Source organism: Pagrus major, chromosome 9 (assembly GCF_040436345.1).
Source record: "Pagrus major chromosome 9, Pma_NU_1.0".
In the NCBI taxonomy this organism is placed as follows: Eukaryota; Metazoa; Chordata; class Actinopteri; order Spariformes; family Sparidae; genus Pagrus; species Pagrus major.
In genome coordinates this window covers 8,918,386-8,938,498 of record NC_133223.1, presented here as the reverse complement: position 1 = coordinate 8,938,498, position 20,113 = coordinate 8,918,386, and the positions used below count along the sequence as shown (strand labels likewise).

Sequence of the window (20,113 nt, the reverse complement as noted above, 5' to 3'; positions counted from 1 at the left end):
TTGTAATTGTAAGCAGAGTCACTGTCACCATCTTGATAGAAGAGGGAAATGAATTTACTCCTTCACTGACACTTTTTTCAGGACATCACTGTGCTCCAGTGCCTCCTGGCCTGGATTTCCAGTCCAGTGTTTACCCTGTCCACCTCTCAGTCCAAGATATTTTTTCACTCTTGTTATTTGTGATTGATGACATCAGATTTGTGTCTGGCAGCACACAGTACCCAGTGTATGTTATTGCAGGGCATGGTCATCTGCTGCCCTGAACGTGAAGGAATGGAACCATCCTTATGTTTTGTCAATCAAGGCTATTCCTTCCTTCCCCTCTTTAAACTTCATGTTGAATAATGTGGAGGAACGTTCCTGCTGTGTTCCTCCTCATCCAGTCAGTCCTCAGCATCTGTAATTATGCTCACTTGTTCCAAATACACTCACATGACTGACAGTTTGTGGGCGATGGGATGTTTTGTTGACCATAAAAGGTGCTGCTCGTCCGTGTGTTGACTTTCTGTATATCTTATAATATTCTGCACAGTCCTGCTTTTATTATCACAGAAATATTATTACATATGTAACTGACCGACTGACTGGTTGACTGAAAGGTTGGCTGGCTCACCTGCTGGGTAACTGGCTGGTTGACTTCTTGGTGACTGATGGTCTGCTGCTGATGAGTGGATTAACAGACGGACTGGCTGGCCAGCAGTCTGGTTTGCTGGCTTCGTGACTCACTGGTTGGATAGCTGCCTGGCTAAATAACTGGCTGCGCGGCTGAAGCAGTAACCAACTGGCTGGCTGACTGACTGTGACTCAAGGGATTGGCTGACAGGCTGACTGACCGACTGACCCCGTCATCCTTACGGACAGCTAAAACTCAGTTTGAACTCTTTAAACAGCCTGAGCAGATAAAAGGAAAAGAAATAACTTTGCTAAAGCTGACAAAGGTTTGGATGTGCTCTCATGAAAAACCTGTTGCCTACTTTAACATCTCATGACAAAACTTAGTTTGACTTTTCTCACAGTAATAACAGCTTGAAGTGCAAAAACAGTCGGTGGTAGAACCTAACAAGAACAAATGGAGTGTTTGCAGACACTCTCCAAGTGACTGACAGCATAGAAATAGCTGCTTTTAAAATAATCATAGATCAGCTCAGCTGTCAGTTAACCAGCATCAGGTTCACCGTGTGTTCTGTATTTCAGAGATAGTGAAACTGAGCTGCAGGTGATGCATTTTATAGACATTTGGAAGTTGAAAGTGACGTCTTTCATCTCTAAATGCTGAAGTTTGGCTGAATTGCCCTTTAAGCTCTGGACCAGACTCAGAAATGTCAGCCGAGTCGTTGGCTGCCTGACGTCTGTGGCTTCTGCAGCTGCAGTGCTCGATAAGACGTGTCTATTTTAATTTGTGCTAGCACCAACATTTAACACCAATCATTTCCTGTTAAAATCAAGAAAAAGAAAACCGAAGTGTTTTGACAGCCAAACTAATGTTCACAGTCCACAGAATGAGGGAGCTACCTGCAGTGATAATATAAAAGGTTGGATAATGTCTTGGCAGCTTTCAAACAGCACCAACTCACCAGTATGAAGACATATCTGAATCAGTATTGGCTTTATTGGCCAGGTCTGAGTAGACATACCAGGGATCTGACTCTTCTGGTTTTTCATTGCTGTAAGTGTACACAGGCCTCTACAGTGAAGAATAAAGGCAACACATGCTAGATAAATAAATATAAACAATAAAGAATGTGTAAAAATAGGAGTATAGTTGTATATACTGATGACAAATAACATATATATTAAAAAACTAAAACAATCACCATAGTTGGATTAAAACCAGCCTCTCACACTTAAATTCTTATGTAACTTGAAGTTCTGAAGTTTGTCATCGTTTTTGTGATTTTGCTCCACTTTGAATTCTGTTGTTAACAGTCTTATATAACTGTTTCTGTCCCATTGCATGATAGAGTAATTTCCCCTCTCTTCAGTGGGCTGTTGTTCTCCTCAGCACAGAGTTCTGCCTGTGACTGGTCCAAAGATTTGCTTATTAAACTGCAGCACTCGGAGCTTCTTTAGTTCAGCAGCTGCCTGTTATCTCCTGCAGTGCATGTTTCTGCTGCTGGTGCTGTTTGTTGACAGCGTAGATGTCAGAGAGGAGGTTAGAGGAAGGGTATATGACACTTTGGATGTAACTGAATGCACAAAACATCTTTTTATTTTATATTTTTTGGGTAATACCTCAACAAAAATAGAGAAAGAAGTGTTGATCCAACACTTTGGTCCCGTGTGAAATATCTCAACAACTATGGGATAGATTGCCATGAGATTTTGTACAGTCAAGTCATCGATATCAGTTGATAAGGGCTTTAAAATGAAGTAGGTTTGGGCAATATATTGATATTATGTGGTTATGTAATATGAAATTCTATATTGTTTTATATTTGGATATCATTATATCATGATAAGACATAAGTGTTGTCTTTTCCTGGTTGTAAAGGCTGCATTACAGTAAAGTGATGTCATTTTCTGAACTTACCAGACTGTTCTACTTGTTCCTATACTGCAATTAGTCATTATATCCACATTACTGCTGATTATTTATCAAAAATATCATTGTGTTTGCACAGTTCATCTAAATATTATCAAAATCACAATATGGCCAGGTTCAATTACCGAATTGCAAGAATTTCTTTTTAAAAAAAGGAAAAATGTGTGATAAAACAGCATTATAATGAAGTATTGATGTGCCCCAGAGATGTCCTGGGCTACAAATCTTCTTCTCAAGATGTGAAAAACATGTTTGTTTGGTACAGATCCCATCAAGTGTCACATTACCATGATTGGATCATTCACACTAAACTTGAATCATATCGCAATATTTGTCAAAATAATCACCAAGATTAAGATTTTTTGACCATAATGTGCAGCCTTAATATCAAGGTATTGGGTCAAAAATATTGTGATATTTGACTTTGTCACAAATGAGCATGAGCATTTCATCATTTCTGCTGATATGACAGACTGATAAGATGACACTTTGATTATGTGCACGCAACACCGATCGCTGACTAAGTAGTCCTCCTATTTTGCCCAGTGATGTACATTCTGAAAAGCATTGTATGTCTGTATCTGCCAGTGGGCCATCAGGATAAAAGTAGGCATCATAATATGTTAACTCCAGTACAGGAGAGACTTAATGTTCTCTGCATTTAGGTGGAAAACAATATGTGCATATATTGACATCGACAATCAGCTAAAATGAGTTGGAAAATATTGGCATGAAAGTTGTTGACAATAATCAAATATAGTGCATCCCTGCTCTCCAGGTAATGGATCCCACTGACTTTAATTATCACTTTTTCTCTGGTGCCGTGGGAGGATGGCTTTTGTGGTTTAGAGTGAAATGTGAAATATTTCTTTGAAAAATTGACATGAATTTTGGTTCAGACATGTCTGTCTCTCTCAGGATGAACTAGAGTCACTGCAATGATCCTTTTCCTTTTAGCATCATCATCAGGTTGATATTTCAATTTGTCCAATACTTTGTTTTATGAACATCAGCCTCAACTTTACTTTGTGTTTAGTGCTAAATAGCGAATATAAGCATGCTAACCCACTTTTAGTATAGTCTAACTTTAGGGAATTTCCTGGATAAGTCATTGTCATTTCCAATGATAATACACCAACATTTTTTTAAGTTGAGCCAAAGTGCAACAACAGTGGAGCAAGTGTGAATGAACAGCTGTTCTATCTGTAGTCAACATGAACATCCAAACAGTTTACCTTTCAGTACCTCAGAGCTTTTCCTTTGTGGACATACGAGGTTGCTGCAGCACTCGTGTCCACGCCTGTCACGCTGCTGCTTATCGACCGGCCGTAATAACAGTGAAAATGTCACGTCATGTCGGCCCCGGTTGGCCTGTGGGATCAGATGCACGGGCTCGGCTGATGCAAGGCGCTCGCAAATAAATGTCACACGGCCTCAGTGATGCTGCAATGATTGAGAAATAATCGCCTGATCTTGTTATGTGTCTGTATGCGAGTGTGACTCTGTACTGTAATATCCTGAGTGAGAGGGAGGGCTGCTAGTTTGTTCGGCTCTGTTATCACTTCAGGCTGTATCTGCATGTTTGTGTGGAGTGATATCCGTTTATTGGACTGCTGTAGACATTGTTTGTTTCCTTGCTTGGCTCTTCAGCATATCTGTCATAGGTGGAGTGATAACGGCTCAGGAGAAAAGTTCCAGAGTTGGAGCTCTGGTTGCTGCACCTTTGAGTTTGATTTTTACTGCTAACGTCACAACCTGCTTTTATTTTTTCATGTTTTTCTTCTTTACTGCCGTATGACTTCAAGTGTTCCACTGGGAGGAGGGCCAAGGCTTTAAACCTTATTCAGAGGGAGGGTGAAAATCATTGGCTGGTTCTTCTAAAGCACAGTGGAAAAATGTAAATATTAGGGAAAATGTGTTTTCTAATAGGTTTACTATTTCAAACGCTTGCAGGAAATTCCACTCTCCACACTTTCTATTGAGCTGCTCTGTAATCCAGCTGTAAAGACTGTGGCTGTCCTGGGCAACAACACAGCAAAAGGTGATGCTGTAAAAAGCATTAAGCCTGCAACTAACAATTATTTTTATCATACATCTGCAGATGAATTTCATGAATTCATAAATCCTCACATCTAAGAAGCTGGAACGAGCAAATATTTGATACGTTTGCTTGAAAAATGATCGATTATCAGAATAGCTGGCAGCTTAATGTTTCTAGGATTAATCGCCTGATCATTGCAGCATTTTTTGCTGTCAGAAAATAGTGGGTTTATTGGAGGCTGAGGTGACGTCTTCAGATTGCTGTTTTGTTTGACAACGTTGTAAAGAGTGCCTTCTTGAGTAAAAATTAATATGTAATTTTGGGTGATTTTTTTGTAATTTTCTGGCAATAAATGTACTGAAGTATCAAGTTGAAGTAAAACATATAATTATACATATAGTGTATTACATGTATGGACACAGATTATTAGAATCAGTGTATTTGCAGATGAACTGTTGTTTACATGTCAGAATGTCTTGGTGCTGATTTTCCATCCTGCTGTAACAACCTGACCAGAAGAAGTTTGACTTATATTGTTTGTTTTGATCCATTAGTTCATATAATTGCTTCCTTGTCATCTCCCAGGCAATAAGAATGTGTTAACTCAACACTGATGGGTCTCTCTCTCTCACTCTCTGATAGGATGAAGAGGAGGAAATTAAGCTGGAAATCAACATGCTGAAGAAGTACTCCCACCACAGAAACATAGCCACCTACTATGGAGCCTTCATCAAGAAAAGTCCCCCGGGCCATGATGACCAGCTATGGGTGAGTTTATTTCTAATGATGATGTAATGTAGTTAAATTTGCCTAAAAGTTAAAGGTTGGGTTGGTAAATTTGGAGAACTTACCAACCCAACTTTGATTTTTTTCTTTTTCTTTTTTGGTCAGAAAATTAGATTTATTGGTTGCTGCTGGGATGTTAAAGAAACAGTTGGATCTCAAATGAAAATTCAGTAATTTTCTACTCACCCTCATGCAGATGGAAAGATGGAAAGTCAGGAAAGTCAAGTTCTGTAGTCCACAAAACATTTCTGGAGCGTCACAGCAAAACAGCGTTGCAGCATTCTCCTAAACAACTGAAGTAGCTGGGGACCATACAGCTCGTCTGGCATAATCCAAGTCTCTAGAAGCCCCGAGATCCCAAATTGATTTGAAAAGACATTAAATGCTTTTTAAAGCTGAAATATTCACTGTAGCTGCTTAGCTAAAATGCCTCTGAGCTCGACTGTGTGTCGATGGTGTAAATAATGTCTTTTAAAATCAATTTGGGATCCCTAGGCTTCCAGAGACTTGAATGATGCCTGATGAGCTGCAAGGAGCCACTTTCAGTTTTTGAAGTCTTTTGGAGAATGCTGCAAAGCTGTTTTGCTGTGAAGTTCCAGAAATGTTTTGTTGACTACCAAACTCTACTCATTTAAAAAAAATAATTACCCAACTTTAACATAGCAATCATTAAGTCCTGACCAGTCGCAACCTCTAGATTTCTAATATATTTCAATGACCCTAAGAAAACAGAAAAAGAAGCCAACATTTACATAAAAATGGAGGCAACTGACAAATCTAGATTATTTATGCTGGAATTGATTTTTGGATATTTACACTATAAAGAACGTATTTGTGGATTCTAAAAAAAAACAATAGGAATGAATCAGTGTATGTATGTAGTCTCTGGACTGTGTCAGCAGTGATGACACACTGGAGATATGTTACTGATCAGCACTCAACAAACTGTCCTACACAAAGTCCAGGTTGGTGTGGTTATATTGGGTTTGTATATCGTTTCTCTGTTTGCACAGACCCTATCTGTTCACTTTATTGCTTGCAAACAATAACTGTTAACACAACATATTTCCCCCCAACATTAAAGTCCCTACAGGCCCATAAGACAGGAGAGGAGAGAGTAATATGAAAACACGACAATTTAAAAAAGACAAACGAGACAGCGCAGAGAAAATGAATCCTACAAATGAAGCAAAAATGAGAGACAAAAGGGAGGGAGTTAATCTGAGAAAAACCACAGCAGCAGGAAGATTTATGGCTGCTCGGTTTGCTGAAGGCAGGATTACCTTGTTTTATGACCCTGCAGCTCTGCTGTTCCTAGAGAGGAGAGATCTCACTCTCTCCTCACAACACGGCCCTGTATTTGTTGTTACAGCTGCCTGAACGAGCCCTCACAGCCCCACTGCTGCGGCCTCACACTGTCTGATGTTAATGTCTGTGAAAGAGTCAGAGAGTATGCATGTCAGTCTCTTGATAGTCATTTTCTGCATTGAAAATCAATAAAGATTTCTACTGAAGAAGAGAAGGCTGTGTGTTAGTGAAGTGTTTATCCTCAACATGTAAGATGTGATTATTCAGCAGCTCACTGCAGATTGTTCTGTTGATGATGTAATGACCACTCACCAACGTTTAAAATCTAAATGTTTTTATTATTCCCATAAATATAAACTTTGTGTTGGACCAATTTTGTCCACCTCAAAACTGCTTCCTTCTGTTGGAAACGCCTAATGCAGTATAACTGTTTACTGACAGTAAGAGGAATGTTTGTAATGATCATATGACCTTATTCAGTTATTCTGTGCTGTATCATAGGCAACTGTGTTTCAGTCTCTTGAAAACGTTTCACCTCTCATCCAAGAGGCTTCTTCAGTTCTAACTAACTGGAGGGGAGCTGCAGGCTTTTAAACTCTGTGTGGGAGTGTCCTTACAGAGTCGTTAAGGACACAAGTGAGCTCTTAGTTTCAGAGTCATCAGGGTATCCTTACTGATATCATATTGACTTTAGTCATCCTCAATAGCCTTTTTATTAAGGGTGTAACAGTTAACCGATAACCGATATTCTGATATATATCGGAAATCAGTTTTAAAGTTAAAGATACGACTAAACCGATACACAGACCTTGCACAGACCACAGACAGTGATGAGGATGCTACATCAGAGTGAAGAGACATACTGTATAAAAGTCCATATACTGCAGCTGGTATGTGAGGTGCTTTATGTGAGTATCGTACATCAGTGCTTTTGTTTATGCTCATGTTTCATCATACTAAGACCCCATTGCCCATCAGCCCATTGCTTCCAGACCCCCGTCACAAACTCTACACAGGTAAACATGTAGGAAGTGAATATTCCATCAGCCTTTAACTCTTCCTGTGATGTGTTGTCTCCAGATACTAACATTTCTGACCGAGAGAAAGACTTGGAACGATGGAAAATACAAAGATAATAATAGAGGCCGACAATGATTAACTTGTTTGGGAAGGCAGTTATACTACAAAATTATTGTGGTTATGGTTTATTGATGTTAAAATGCTGCGTGTGGCAGCTTTTGCAGATTGTCTCTGTAAATTTGTGTGTGTGTGTGCGTGTGTGTGTGTGTGTGTGTGTGTGTGTGTGTGGCCTTGTTTTTCTGTATTTGTTGGGTGCCCGGAACCTAAAATCACAGTGTGGGGTCCAACAGCGTTGTGGGGACCAAAATGCTCAAACCCCTTACGTACATCTTTAAACTGTAGGGTGAAAACAAAGGTATAGGGTTCACCAAGTGTGTGTGCGTGTGTGTGTGTGTGTGTGTGTGTGTGGGAACCCAGAAGCGTACTCACAGTGTGGGGTCCGACAGCTTCATGGGGACCAAAATGCTGGACCCCATAACATACATCATTAAGTTTTAGGGTGAAGTTTAGGTAAGGGTTAATGTTCAGCAGTTGTGTGTGTGTGTGTGTGTGTGTGTGTGTGTGTGTGTGTGTAAACATCCATAGTCTTCTCAGTATCTCCTGTTCTCTCCTCCAGCTGGTGATGGAGTTCTGTGGTGCCGGGTCCATCACAGATCTGGTGAAGAACACCAAGGGCAACACACTGAAGGAGGACTGGATCGCCTACATCTCCAGAGAGATCCTCAGGGTCAGTCCTCTTTCACGGAAATTTCACGACTATTATATACTGTTCAGAGTCAAATATACTGTAGTAGGAAACTCAAATAAGTATTTTCAGTAACTGATGAAAGTGTCTTGTGTCTGTGATTGCAAAGATTTCTAGACAACAAATTGTTTTTTTTCCTCTCTGCAGGGATTAGCTCACCTGCACGCTCATCACGTCATCCATCGTGACATCAAGGGACAGAACGTGCTGCTGACTGAAAATGCTGAAGTCAAACTGGGTATGTGTCATTTATTTCTTTTGTGAATTGAATTGTGAGACCAGACTGGGCCTGTTGACTGAGAGCACAGCCGGCTCTGAGGTTTGGACGACTGCGCTGAAAAAATACTGCAGCACCAGATTTGAGTCAGCACCATGCAAGTGCCAACTGGAGCTTTTTCATCACCAGTGTTGTTTTGTAGTGTTTCACATGATTGCACAGCCGTAGGCCTGTCTCACACAGTAATGAAAATCCTTGTGAAAACATTTATTTGCAGGCAGAGTTTTACCTCCACTGGATTTGAATGGAAAATAACTGTAGATGTTTTTCAATTATCACATTGCAAATTGCCACAGAACCACAACAGAGCTCTTTGGTGAAGACATAAAGGTATTTCCACACAGTCTGTCCATTTATTGACACACAAAAAGTGTTATAGAGTTTATACTCAAATAAAACAACCAGAAAACAGCTAACGAGTAGGTAGCTGGAGAAATTTGAAGCTCTCCCTGGCCGTCTGTCAGTGAGCCAACACACCTAAACGTGATTTGAGACAGGTGCACCAGCTGGCAGGTAGAAACCAGCACTCACAACACACTTCACTTTTCACAGTCTGTCTTTTCTTTGTTTTGCTTTTTAATAAAGTTGTTTATTCTCAGGTGATTTTACAACAGGACTGACTGTCTATGAGTTGAATTATTCGCTGCAGTTCTGCATCAGTCAGACTCTCAGAATCTTGCTCCTGTAATTTTTACAAATTCATTTTGACTTCAAAAATGCAGAATTACACTGTGTTCCTGTCAGCAGATCTCCCTGTGAAAGTTTTACCCCAACTGACCAAATAAGGAGTGAAGTATCCACTCTGCCAACATAACTGTCATTTGTCACAGAACTGTGGTCACCATCAGATCACATTGTCACAGCTGTTAGCTACAGTAGTTCAGAATCTCATCATCTCATATTGGGTGCTAATGATTTGTGCTAATTACAGCATAAACCTAAATTAACAACAGTGCATTAATCATTTTAAATTAGTTTAATAAATCCATCCATTTCCTTTTTAGCCGTGTGAATATAGTTGATTGCATCTAGAGCTGCTACGATTAATCAATTAATCCATTCGTTGTCACTCCTGAAACGCTTCTTCAGTAGTCCTGCCTTTAATTCTGTGACTTCATGACATCATAATATGTCACCATGTCACACATTTGTACAATTTATGCCTAGCAGCTAGTTTGGCACGTATGAATTGATTTAGCACAGCTGCTCTGTTGTTGTCAGAGGTGCTGGCTCAGGCATGTGTGAACTGACCAATCAGAGTGACTGGGTATTTGGTATGGGTGTTTCTTAAAGAGACAGGAGCTAAAACAGAGCGTTTAAGACAGTGGGTGAATACTGAGCTGCAGCACTGGACAGTATGAGAACACTGATGTCTTTTTTGTGCATTAATGCATGTGAATCTCTATTCAAGTAGTAACCCAAAATAACATTATGAAACTGAAAATGATTAAATTAATTCTCAAGTATTTTAATACTTAATAATGTTCTTAATGCTGCCTGCAAAGCTCTGTTTGTTTTTTTTTACCAGGGAAATTGCATTTAATGAGCAACACACCAGACCTATTTGAAATCCTGAAATAAGTGATGTCGGTAACTTGGAGGTCTTACACCTCTGATCAATTGTGAATGTGAAAATCATCAGTGCCAATCACAGATCAACATTTTCCAGTTTGGGAGCCTCACTGTCCAGTTGCTTTCTCTTGTTTTCAGGCCTTTTCATCATTATCAGAGCATTTTACACTCATCAATCTTGTTTTTATTTATTTAATTATCTATGATTGCATTTAAATTTGTAATCAAATTACTCTTTGTGGCTTGTTTATAGCAGTCCTGTGACACACAGTATAAGCCACCTGTCTCTGCTGTGGCCACAATAACACGCTTTTTAGTTTAGCTAAAAGGAGACAGACAGAGCTTTGTAACAGAGCAGAACTGTGGCCTTTACACTCAGAGTCAGGACCTGACATGCACTGTGGTCAAAAGTGTGGTGGTTTCAACGTGACCAGACAAAGAGACAAACTTTAATTAACAACGCTCCCTGGGCAACAGAGTGAATCTCTTATTTGGCTTAAAGTCAGAATATTAAATGACCCCTCTTGCAATGTCAGTCTGCTCTCACAGAGGGTCTGGACTGTTTTCATTGCACTGTTAAGTTTCACACACTCACGATGTTAAAGAATTAAAACAAAATTCATGATCCACAAGTTGAGCACTGTCAGTGTGCTCCCTAAAGCTCTTTGATATTTTACTGGTACTGACATCAGGTCAACATGACACTCCTTCAAGGTTGCTCTGTGGCTCCCAGATACTTGACAAAATTGAAGCTGTTTATGAAAGCAGTCTGAATCCATAATAATTGACATTAACTTTCTGTTTCCCAGTGGACTTTGGTGTGAGTGCTCAGCTGGACCGCACAGTAGGTCGAAGGAACACCTTCATCGGGACGCCTTATTGGATGGCTCCTGAGGTCATTGCTTGTGATGAAAACCCAGATGCTACCTACGACTACAGGGTAAGGACCTGGAGCTGCTGTATTACTGTATATCAGGGGCCATTGGTCTTGTTGGTCAGGGCCCGCAAAGACAGTTTGGTAATTTTGCCTTTACTGTTGATGTATGCGCATAACTAAATGGTTGGTGCAGCCAAATAACAACAACAACAACAACAACAACAACAATAACAAGAAACAGACTCATAGTTTACAGTTTTTCAAATAGATTGACTAGTTTCAAGATATCAAGTCTTCTATTTCCACCCTAGTGCTCCTAAGCTTTTGGTTTGTGGTAGACACTCCCTCTGTAGAAAGTACTATGTGGATCATGAACAGAACACTGTCTCCTCACTCCAATATTGCTGTAAAATAGCCTGAAAGTGTCAAAAATCACAGCTTGGTATCAGATTTCAACATTTTCCAAGTCTGTTGTTACAAAAACTAAAATGGCTTCATCTCTCAGGGCGGTTGTAACGCAGCACTTGTTCTCTTCTTAAAGGGTAACTCCACCAGTTTTGCACACGTGTTTCCATGTCTTGGGGAGTAAAAATGGTATAAATATACCTGTTAACCTGTGGAATGTTCCAAACAAGTGTTTTTGGAGCATTGCACATCTTTCACAGTCTTTGTTTGCAACTGTCCCAAATTGTTTGAAACATGTTGATGTAATAAAATTCAGATTAAGTATATGTTGACAAAAATCAATGAGGTTGATGAGGTTAAAGTAACATCAATATATTATCTTTGTACTGTTTTCAGTTGAGTATATGTCAAAGAGGATTTGCAAATGATCCCATTCTGTTTTGTTTAGGTTTGACACAGCACCCCCACTTTTTAGTCAGGGTTATATAAATAAGACAAACTTGCATGCAAAGTGATGTGACTGATCTGATCCTCTGTCCTTCAGAGTGACCTGTGGTCCTGTGGAATCACAGCCATAGAGATGGCTGAGGGAGCCCCCCGTAAGTACACATCACATTAACCTTATCCTGTTTTGTTTGGCTTTCTTAAAAAGTTGAATCAGTCAAATTGTGATTGTGAGAAATTGGTATGATTACTGCTATGACAGTTTTTCTTCTTAACTTTTAACTTTTGCACATAAAGCTGTAAAGCTTGTATAGTTTGTGGTGATGGCAGATAGTGCAAGGAGTAAAAAACACACTTTCATGCAAGCAAGTGGTGTAAGACGAAGGCGAACATGTAAAACTTAGAAACATGTTTTTGGCTCTCATTGATCTCTCACCTGTCTTCTCTTTTTGTTTCCTCCAGCTCTGTGTGACATGCATCCAATGAGAGCCCTCTTCCTCATTCCCAGAAACCCTCCTCCTCGACTCAAGTCCAAAAAATGGTGAGCTTGATATTTATCCTCTTTGTCAAAGCATCTCTCATGTTAACACACAGACTTGTTACTTCAAACATCACATTTAACTCTAACCTTACAGGTCGAAGAAGTTCTTCAGCTTTATTGAGGGCTGCCTGGTGAAGAATTACACTCAGCGTCCTCCCACTGAGCAGCTGCTGAAACACCCCTTCATCAGGGACCAGCCCAACGAGAGGCAGGTCCGCATCCAGCTCAAAGACCACATCGACCGAACCAAGAAGAAGAGGGGCGAGAAGGGTGAGTCCCAACACTTGTCTGTTTCAGTGTGTCAGTCACTGCTGTGCAACTGAAACATGTGTGCCATATAATCCTGGAGACAACAGCAGTGCTGCTCTATATTTGTCAGTATGGAAAAAAATGAACCAATGGACAAACGTATGCAATTAGTAGCTACTCTACAAAATGTGGAGGTATTTGTGTCTTTGTCAGTGAGAGAGGAGGCAAAGAACAAACTTTGTTTCCTGTTTTTACAATTGTTTTTTTCAGCAACTCTGAAGACCGTTGATAATTTCCTTTGTTCAAACTTTCCAACAGTAACCCCTATGTTCCTAGTGTGTTAGTATATACTATATAAAGTACGGGATTTCAATGTAACATTTTAATGACTTTTATTGAGTTGTTATATTACTGTTCCTTACCTACAGATGAGACAGAGTATGAGTACAGTGGCAGCGAAGAAGAGGAGGAAGAGGCGTCTGAGCAAGAAGGAGAGCCAAGGTAAAATGATATGATCACAACACCTATGGAGCAGTACAGTGTGGAATTTGTTTACCCTTCAAGCCTCTCGCAAACCAGTATACAGTACATTTGTCCTTTCTTGTCAAACTGCACTACAAACAGGCTGAACATGATAACTTTTAACCACTGCCATTTTCTTGTGTGAGTCACACTCATACCAGGTTTTTTGAAAACCAAAGGCGCATGAATCAGTTTCTGATTCAGAGTTGAGCAAAAGCCAAATATGAACTCTGTCTGTAATCAAAACAATTACAGAAATGAAAATTTAGAACATACAAAATCCGTAGCAAGCTGCTTTGTATTTTTTGCTGTTGTCATTGTTCGTGATTTCAAGTGTGTGGCTTTGGCAGCTCAACAGCAGCTCTCCAGTTACATGTAACTGTCTCTATTTTTTTGCAAAAATCCTCAGCATCCTAATGTCTGGAAGTTAATGTATTTATTTGTGTCTTCGTTATTAACAACTTCTCATTTTAATTAGCTTGCTAACATTCCAGCTAAAGCCTTTCATTGCCTCCTCCCTATAGCTCCATAGTCAATGTGCCAGGCGAGTCGACTTTGCGTCGCGACTTCATCCGGCTGCAGCAGGAGAACAAGGAGCGCTCGGAGGCGCTGCGCCGCCAGCAGCTCCTCCAGGAACAGCAGCTCCGTGAGCAGGAGGAGTACAAGCGCCAACTGCTGGCTGAGAGGCAGAAACGTATCGAGCAGCAGAAGGAGCAGAGGAGACGGCTGGAGGAGGTGAGCACACAGGCCTCATAGTTCAGTCTGGATGGATCCACATTAGATTGATTGTAAAGGAGATGATGGATTGAGTCAAATATGGAAGCTAATATCGGGATTGTGACCTGTAGTTTCCCCAGTAAACACACTGCCCTACACCGCAGCCAGCTGCTGCTCTTCTTGGATTATACTCTTTTATACCCTCTCTATGCTGCCAGAGTGTCTCTGGGCGAGAGAGCAGACAAGACCAGATGTCTGAAGGGCAGGCTGCCCCTCCACGAGCAGCCCGGTGGCAAACGCCAGCATGCCGTAACAACGTCGTTCTGGCTCAGTGTGTATGGAGAGGCCCTGCAGACACTCTGCCTGTCCGCTCTCTCTAGCCCAGAGACACACCTGTGAGCCGAAGGTGTCGGTGTTTTTAAGGTGGAAAGAACGGCTGGCAAACTGCTCACCACCAGCAACGCAGACACACCAGCGCACATTTATAAATGCTCCCTACGGTGTCGTCCACTTGCCTAGGTTACAGCGTCAGCTCTGCGTAACCATAAATCAGCCTCATCACAGTCCAGATTGTAAAAACTTTGTGAGAACCATCACCTGTTTAATTGAAAAGCATTTCTAAACTATATCTTTTATTTATTGGGCATCACAGGATCCCTCCCAGGAGTCACACTGACAGATAGAATAGGACTAAAAATACTCCTGTTTTAAGAGAAAGACTTGTGTTATTTATGAAGTTTTCTGCACGCATCCTCAACAAGACGGGGAGGTTCTCCTTTGAGAGTGAGTGACATCACCGTTTAACACTATGATGAAATGTTGTATTCTATTGTCAACACATTTCAAATAGTGACAGGCTGCTACAGGGGATTTGATGCAGGGAATATATAACATTTCATAACATAGCATGTCTTATACAAGGTAACATGGTAAACTTATTGTCATTTTTTAAAACACAAGGGTTTTAAAAAACAAAACTATGTTCCAGTCCTGTACAAGTACTACTGTACTTGTGCTCTGATAGTTGTTGGAGATTAATACAGGTGATGAATTGCTGAATAAAAAGCTGAATAAATACACAGAGTAGGGCAACATATCCTCACCTCGCAGGCTGTGTATATGGTACACTATACTAATACATAGTGATGTTGTTTTGTAGCATCCTGGCTTGTCAATAAATCTGAAAACCTAAAATGACATCACACAGCCAACATGATCAATAAAGTCTCAGACCTTATCATGACAACCACGAGCTCGGGCTTATACAACAAGTCTATTGATCGACAGAGCATTGATCTCCAACATTTTTTTTATAAATGATTAAATAATTTTCAGGCAAAATTCCAAATATTTGTCTGTTTAAGCTTCTCCTTCTCTTATACAGTTCATATCATTGTAAACTGAATGATGTAAAATACTATAAGATTGAAAAGAATTGGTTTTGGGCATACATTGTACTTCTGTGCGGACAAAACAACATTAAAGACCCCAGCTGAGTTTCAGGGAAATTTGATGCATTTTCTGTTTTTTTTTTTATTTATAAAAACATTTTATAGACCAATGATTCATTGATTAATTTAACATAAATACATGAAATAAATAAATAGATAAATAATTAACACTAATCCAAACACACACACACACATTTGAGACTGAAGACTGTGCAGCTGCTGATAGTGTGCAAAGCCAGGGGGAATTAAACAGTTTATCAGGTGTGTATGTGCATTATCTCCATGTAATAAGATTAGAGACTTTTGACTTGGAGGTTAGTGGTTAGATTTTGCCCGATGATTTTGTACAATTGACTCTACAATCAGATTTAGGCTGCAGTGAATAAAAAATTAATTGGTGTCCCCAGAGGACGAGTTTGAAACCCCTTTTTGTAATTATCCTTATCTCCCTGAGCGGTGGTTCTTTTCTATTCGTGTCTGTGTGAGCGGGGCTGCTTTTCCTCCTCACTTCTCCTAATGCAGAGAGAAGCACGTGTAGCGATAGAGGAGAGAAGGAAGTGGAGTGAGTTGGGCAAAGAGATGATTATACCTTTGGACAGAAGTGGACTAAAGTAAATTCTCTGGAAGGAAAGGCAGCGAAAGAGACCTAAATACTGTGAGAGGGGCTGACAAACAAAGGGATGAATGGAGAAAATGAGGCAAAGTGTGCCGTGTAGTGAGGATCAGCCTGTGAATTCACCTTAAAGGTGCAAGGCTTCTGTGGCAAGAGAGAGAACAAAGTTTTTATCTATGTTCATATTTTTCCCACAGCTAGAGGCTGCGTTTATGATTCATGACAGAGCTTGTAGATGAATCAGGCAGTGGAAGCCACAGTTGAACTCGTGCCATGTCACAGAAATACCCCCGTAAATGTGCTCTCCTGATTTGATAGATCACCTCCTGTGGAATACTGACTGCTGAATGTGTACAAACACGATGCGTCACGATACGGCAGCCAAAGCTGCCGTCCTGCAGCTTTCACTGCACCTTTTCAGAACACGCTGACGGACAGAAACCAGTGTAACTTCTTCATCCGTCCGCTTAGAGAGCCGAGTGTAAGATCACTGCCTGTCAGACTTATGATATTACTCTGATTTAACCATTAGGTCTTAATGCACTGCTTTAAATGTTGACATTCTTACTTACTGCTGTCACTTCAGTTCATCCACTGTCTGTCTGTATTTATATTTTACATACAGGTATTAGTGCCCTGCTGTTCTTTGGCCATCCAAAGACAACACATGTAAACAGAGTTTGCAGCATTTTAAGGGTAAAATGAATGTTTATCTAAGCCACATTAGCATAGCGGTGAAGATCAATAACAGCCTGTGCATTTGAAGAAAACGGCATACATCCTTCAGCAGATGGCCTTGAATTTTCTGCATTTGTTAAAATTAGAATATAACTGCACACAAAATGAAGTAGCAGGAGTAGAAGAGTCAATACTGCAGCGGTGTCCCCCACAACATCTGTGCATTTTAATGCAACTGTCCTAACAAGTGAACAGTTTTCTGCTTTTACCTTTACTATCTTTGTAATGTTACTTTTGACAACGATGTCTAGGAAATAGAGAAGAACCTGTACAGTTCTCAGCTGCTCCAACAGTTGCTGAACTGTGGAAAACAACTGAATGTGAAACACATAAACCTTTACTTCAGGAAGAGCGCCTGTCTGACACATACACTTGACGAGGACTCCCTGGACATAAAGAGGACTATTATCATTACTGCTAATTAGTTAATTATTATTACAGTAATTTTGACTCTCTGAGTGATGCATTTGCTCAGTTGATGAAATAATCTTCCTAATGCTTATTACTAACAGAACTGGTATGTATGATTAAATGGATTATGCTAGTCAGTTTGTACAGTATGTTAGTATAGTGTAATTAATACAGTACATTACACAGTACATCACATCACTTGAAATATGGCAGATGGTCAAGTTTTTTCTCTATTTCTCCATTAATCCAATCGTCTAATACGTCAAATCTGAAAATAAAAGTAGTTCATCATGCTGTCACTGTCAGCAGGCGGCAGCAGACACCGAGTCACCACATTTTGGAGAAATGGCAAAATACACAATTTGTCCCCAGATTCATCTGAATCCCATCGCTGTGAACCGAGCAGCAGTTTTTTAATCAGTGTGACACTGCACCTAAAATCATTGTCATTATCTGTTCATCTGCTGATTATTTTCTTGATTCAGTTTTGGACCTTTTTTTTCTAACATGTATGAAAATGATGAAATATGCTCAAGGTGACGTCTTTAAATGACCGCTTGTGCTCAAATCCAAAAATATTCAATTTTCTGTAATATATGACAAAGAAGCTGTAGTGAGCAAATGTTTGTCTGTTTTGTGAGGAAAAAATGAAAGTCTCTGTCTTGTTGATTTATCAACGGGTGGATTGCTTTAACTTTAATAAGCTTCACTTCCTTTCTGACATTTTATAACAATGTGCCCTGTGAATAGAGTTAACCAATATCAGTTTTTGGGTTACTTCACCCAGACAATATCACACAGGCAAAACTGGGTCATCTATTTTGCCAGCTGACTTTTTTTGCATGCTTCTTGTTGTTCGTGTTTACTGTACAGTTGAGCAGTGATGGCACCAAAGAACAACAGATCACAGCTGAGTTCTAATTGAAGGTGCATGTATGTCACCTGATGATGATCATAATACTAAAAATGCAGGTTTTAGTTTCACACCAATGACAAAACACAACTTCTGTGTCACATATGACTCAACAAAAATCTGAACTAGGACACCGTCAGCTGGGACATGAACAAGTTCTCCTTTAACTCTCCTCCCGTGTCCACCTGCAGCAACAACGGCGTGAGCGCGAGATGAGGAGGCAGCAGGAGCGCGAGCAGCGCCGACGTGAGCAGGAGGAGAAGAGACGCATCGAGGAGATGGAGCGACGCCGCAAAGAGGAGGAAGAGCGTAGGAGGGTGGAGGAGGAGAAGAGGAGGGCCGACCGAGAGCAGGTACGAGGCAGAACCACACAGGGGAAAGTCTTGAATGTAGCTAAAACCAAAATATCTGTTGTATTCATATATTCATGTTAATGAATGTGAGTTACAAGTAAGGGGATGTTATTGGAATGAGATGTTTTTCATGTGATTTGTAATGATTGTTGTGAGATCATACTTTATTTGTTTGATCTACCTTAGAGGATACAAGCATTTCAGTATATTTTCTTAGTTGGTTATTTAAAGTTACTTTATTTTTCTTTTATGTCAGCTGTAATTTCTTTCTTTCTTTTTTTTCTTTATTTCTCTTTGTGAAAATAAAAATAGCACCATTTTTGGTTCAATTTACTGTGGTAATATTTGAAATGCCAAATTAACAGTGTCTTAGATTTCAAGAATGACTTTTTGAGGCGACGTAATTTCCTTACCACCAGTAACCATGACGATGGATTGTTGAGATTGTTGCTTAACTTATTTTCGATAAGCTAAAATCAATTGCCTCAAAAAAGAAGTCAAAATAGATGATTGGAATTAATGATCCAGCGGGGCCTCCTTGTTGTTGCCACATGTGTGTGTTTCCATTTTCCAGACCTTCCTTATACTTACTGTAAGCTGCTGTATGTGGAAATAAAGAAATATTATTTCCAGACACTGAGCTAATGGGTGCGGGCTGGTCTGTGTTTGATTGACAGGAGTACATCCGTCGTCAGCTGGAGGAGGAGCAGAGGCACCTGGAGATCCTGCAGCAGCAGCTGCTCCATGAACAGGCCATGCTGCTGGTGAGTGTCTGTCTGCTCTGACTAAACACAGGAGATCACATGTACATATACAGTATAACATCTATCTCTATCTATCTGTGAGTATTGGCCTCTGTTCTCCCTCTTGCCCTCGTTCCCTCTGTGTGTTTCTTTAAATAGTTTCTTCTCTTTCTACAATGTTTCCTGAATGTTATTTCCATCAGTTTGGGGGTTATTTTTTAGTTTCTCTTCCAGGTTATTAAATTTCATAATGTAGTTACTCATTATTCACCCGTTACGCAAACTTTCCTCATTCAGGTTTCCTTCCCGATCGAAACTAAATCAAGTTTTTGGGACTGAGTTATGACTTTTGTAGGTCCGAGGGGAGCCATTAACAGTTGAGGTCCAAATGTAATAAGTATTCTCAGGTTTTATCTGGGAAGTCAGGATGTTTACAGGGCCTTAGTGACGGTGATGTCGTCACCAGGAAACTAGTCAACCACCGGTTAGAGAGGGTTTCCCCTGTTTTTATTCCAGATGTTCCGGGTCTTGCTCAGGAGAGGAGCGAATGAAGTTATTCGGAGGGGTTTGTATGACTTGATGTGTTTCGTTTTTAAAGTCTTATAATCCTCAGGGGTTACAGAGGATACTCAAATAATGAAAGGATACGACCACTCATATCCTCACTTCCAGGCTTCACACCATCACTTTATCCTTGGCTGCTCTCCACAGTTCCTACACAGTCACCCTTTATTCACTTTAGTATGAAAAACATTACATCATGTTTGGCTTTCACACTTCACACT

General features: G+C 40.2%; 1 protein-coding gene across 2 annotated transcripts in view; it reads left to right on the top strand.

Moving 5' to 3' along the window:
* LOC141002669 (mitogen-activated protein kinase kinase kinase kinase 4-like) overlaps window positions 1-20,113 on the top strand; it is a 106,336-nt gene that overhangs the window by 57,535 nt on the left and 28,688 nt on the right. For both annotated transcript variants that reach the window (XM_073474042.1, XM_073474041.1), the window contains exons 4-14: window positions 5,226-5,351; window positions 8,374-8,484; window positions 8,650-8,740; window positions 11,161-11,291; window positions 12,178-12,232; window positions 12,540-12,618; window positions 12,713-12,888; window positions 13,296-13,368; window positions 13,914-14,124; window positions 18,424-18,585; window positions 19,263-19,349. In XM_073474042.1, the coding sequence (XP_073330143.1) occupies window positions 5,226-5,351; window positions 8,374-8,484; window positions 8,650-8,740; window positions 11,161-11,291; window positions 12,178-12,232; window positions 12,540-12,618; window positions 12,713-12,888; window positions 13,296-13,368; window positions 13,914-14,124; window positions 18,424-18,585; window positions 19,263-19,349 (1,302 nt within the window). The remainder of the gene's footprint in view (window positions 1-5,225; window positions 5,352-8,373; window positions 8,485-8,649; window positions 8,741-11,160; window positions 11,292-12,177; window positions 12,233-12,539; window positions 12,619-12,712; window positions 12,889-13,295; window positions 13,369-13,913; window positions 14,125-18,423; window positions 18,586-19,262; window positions 19,350-20,113) is intronic.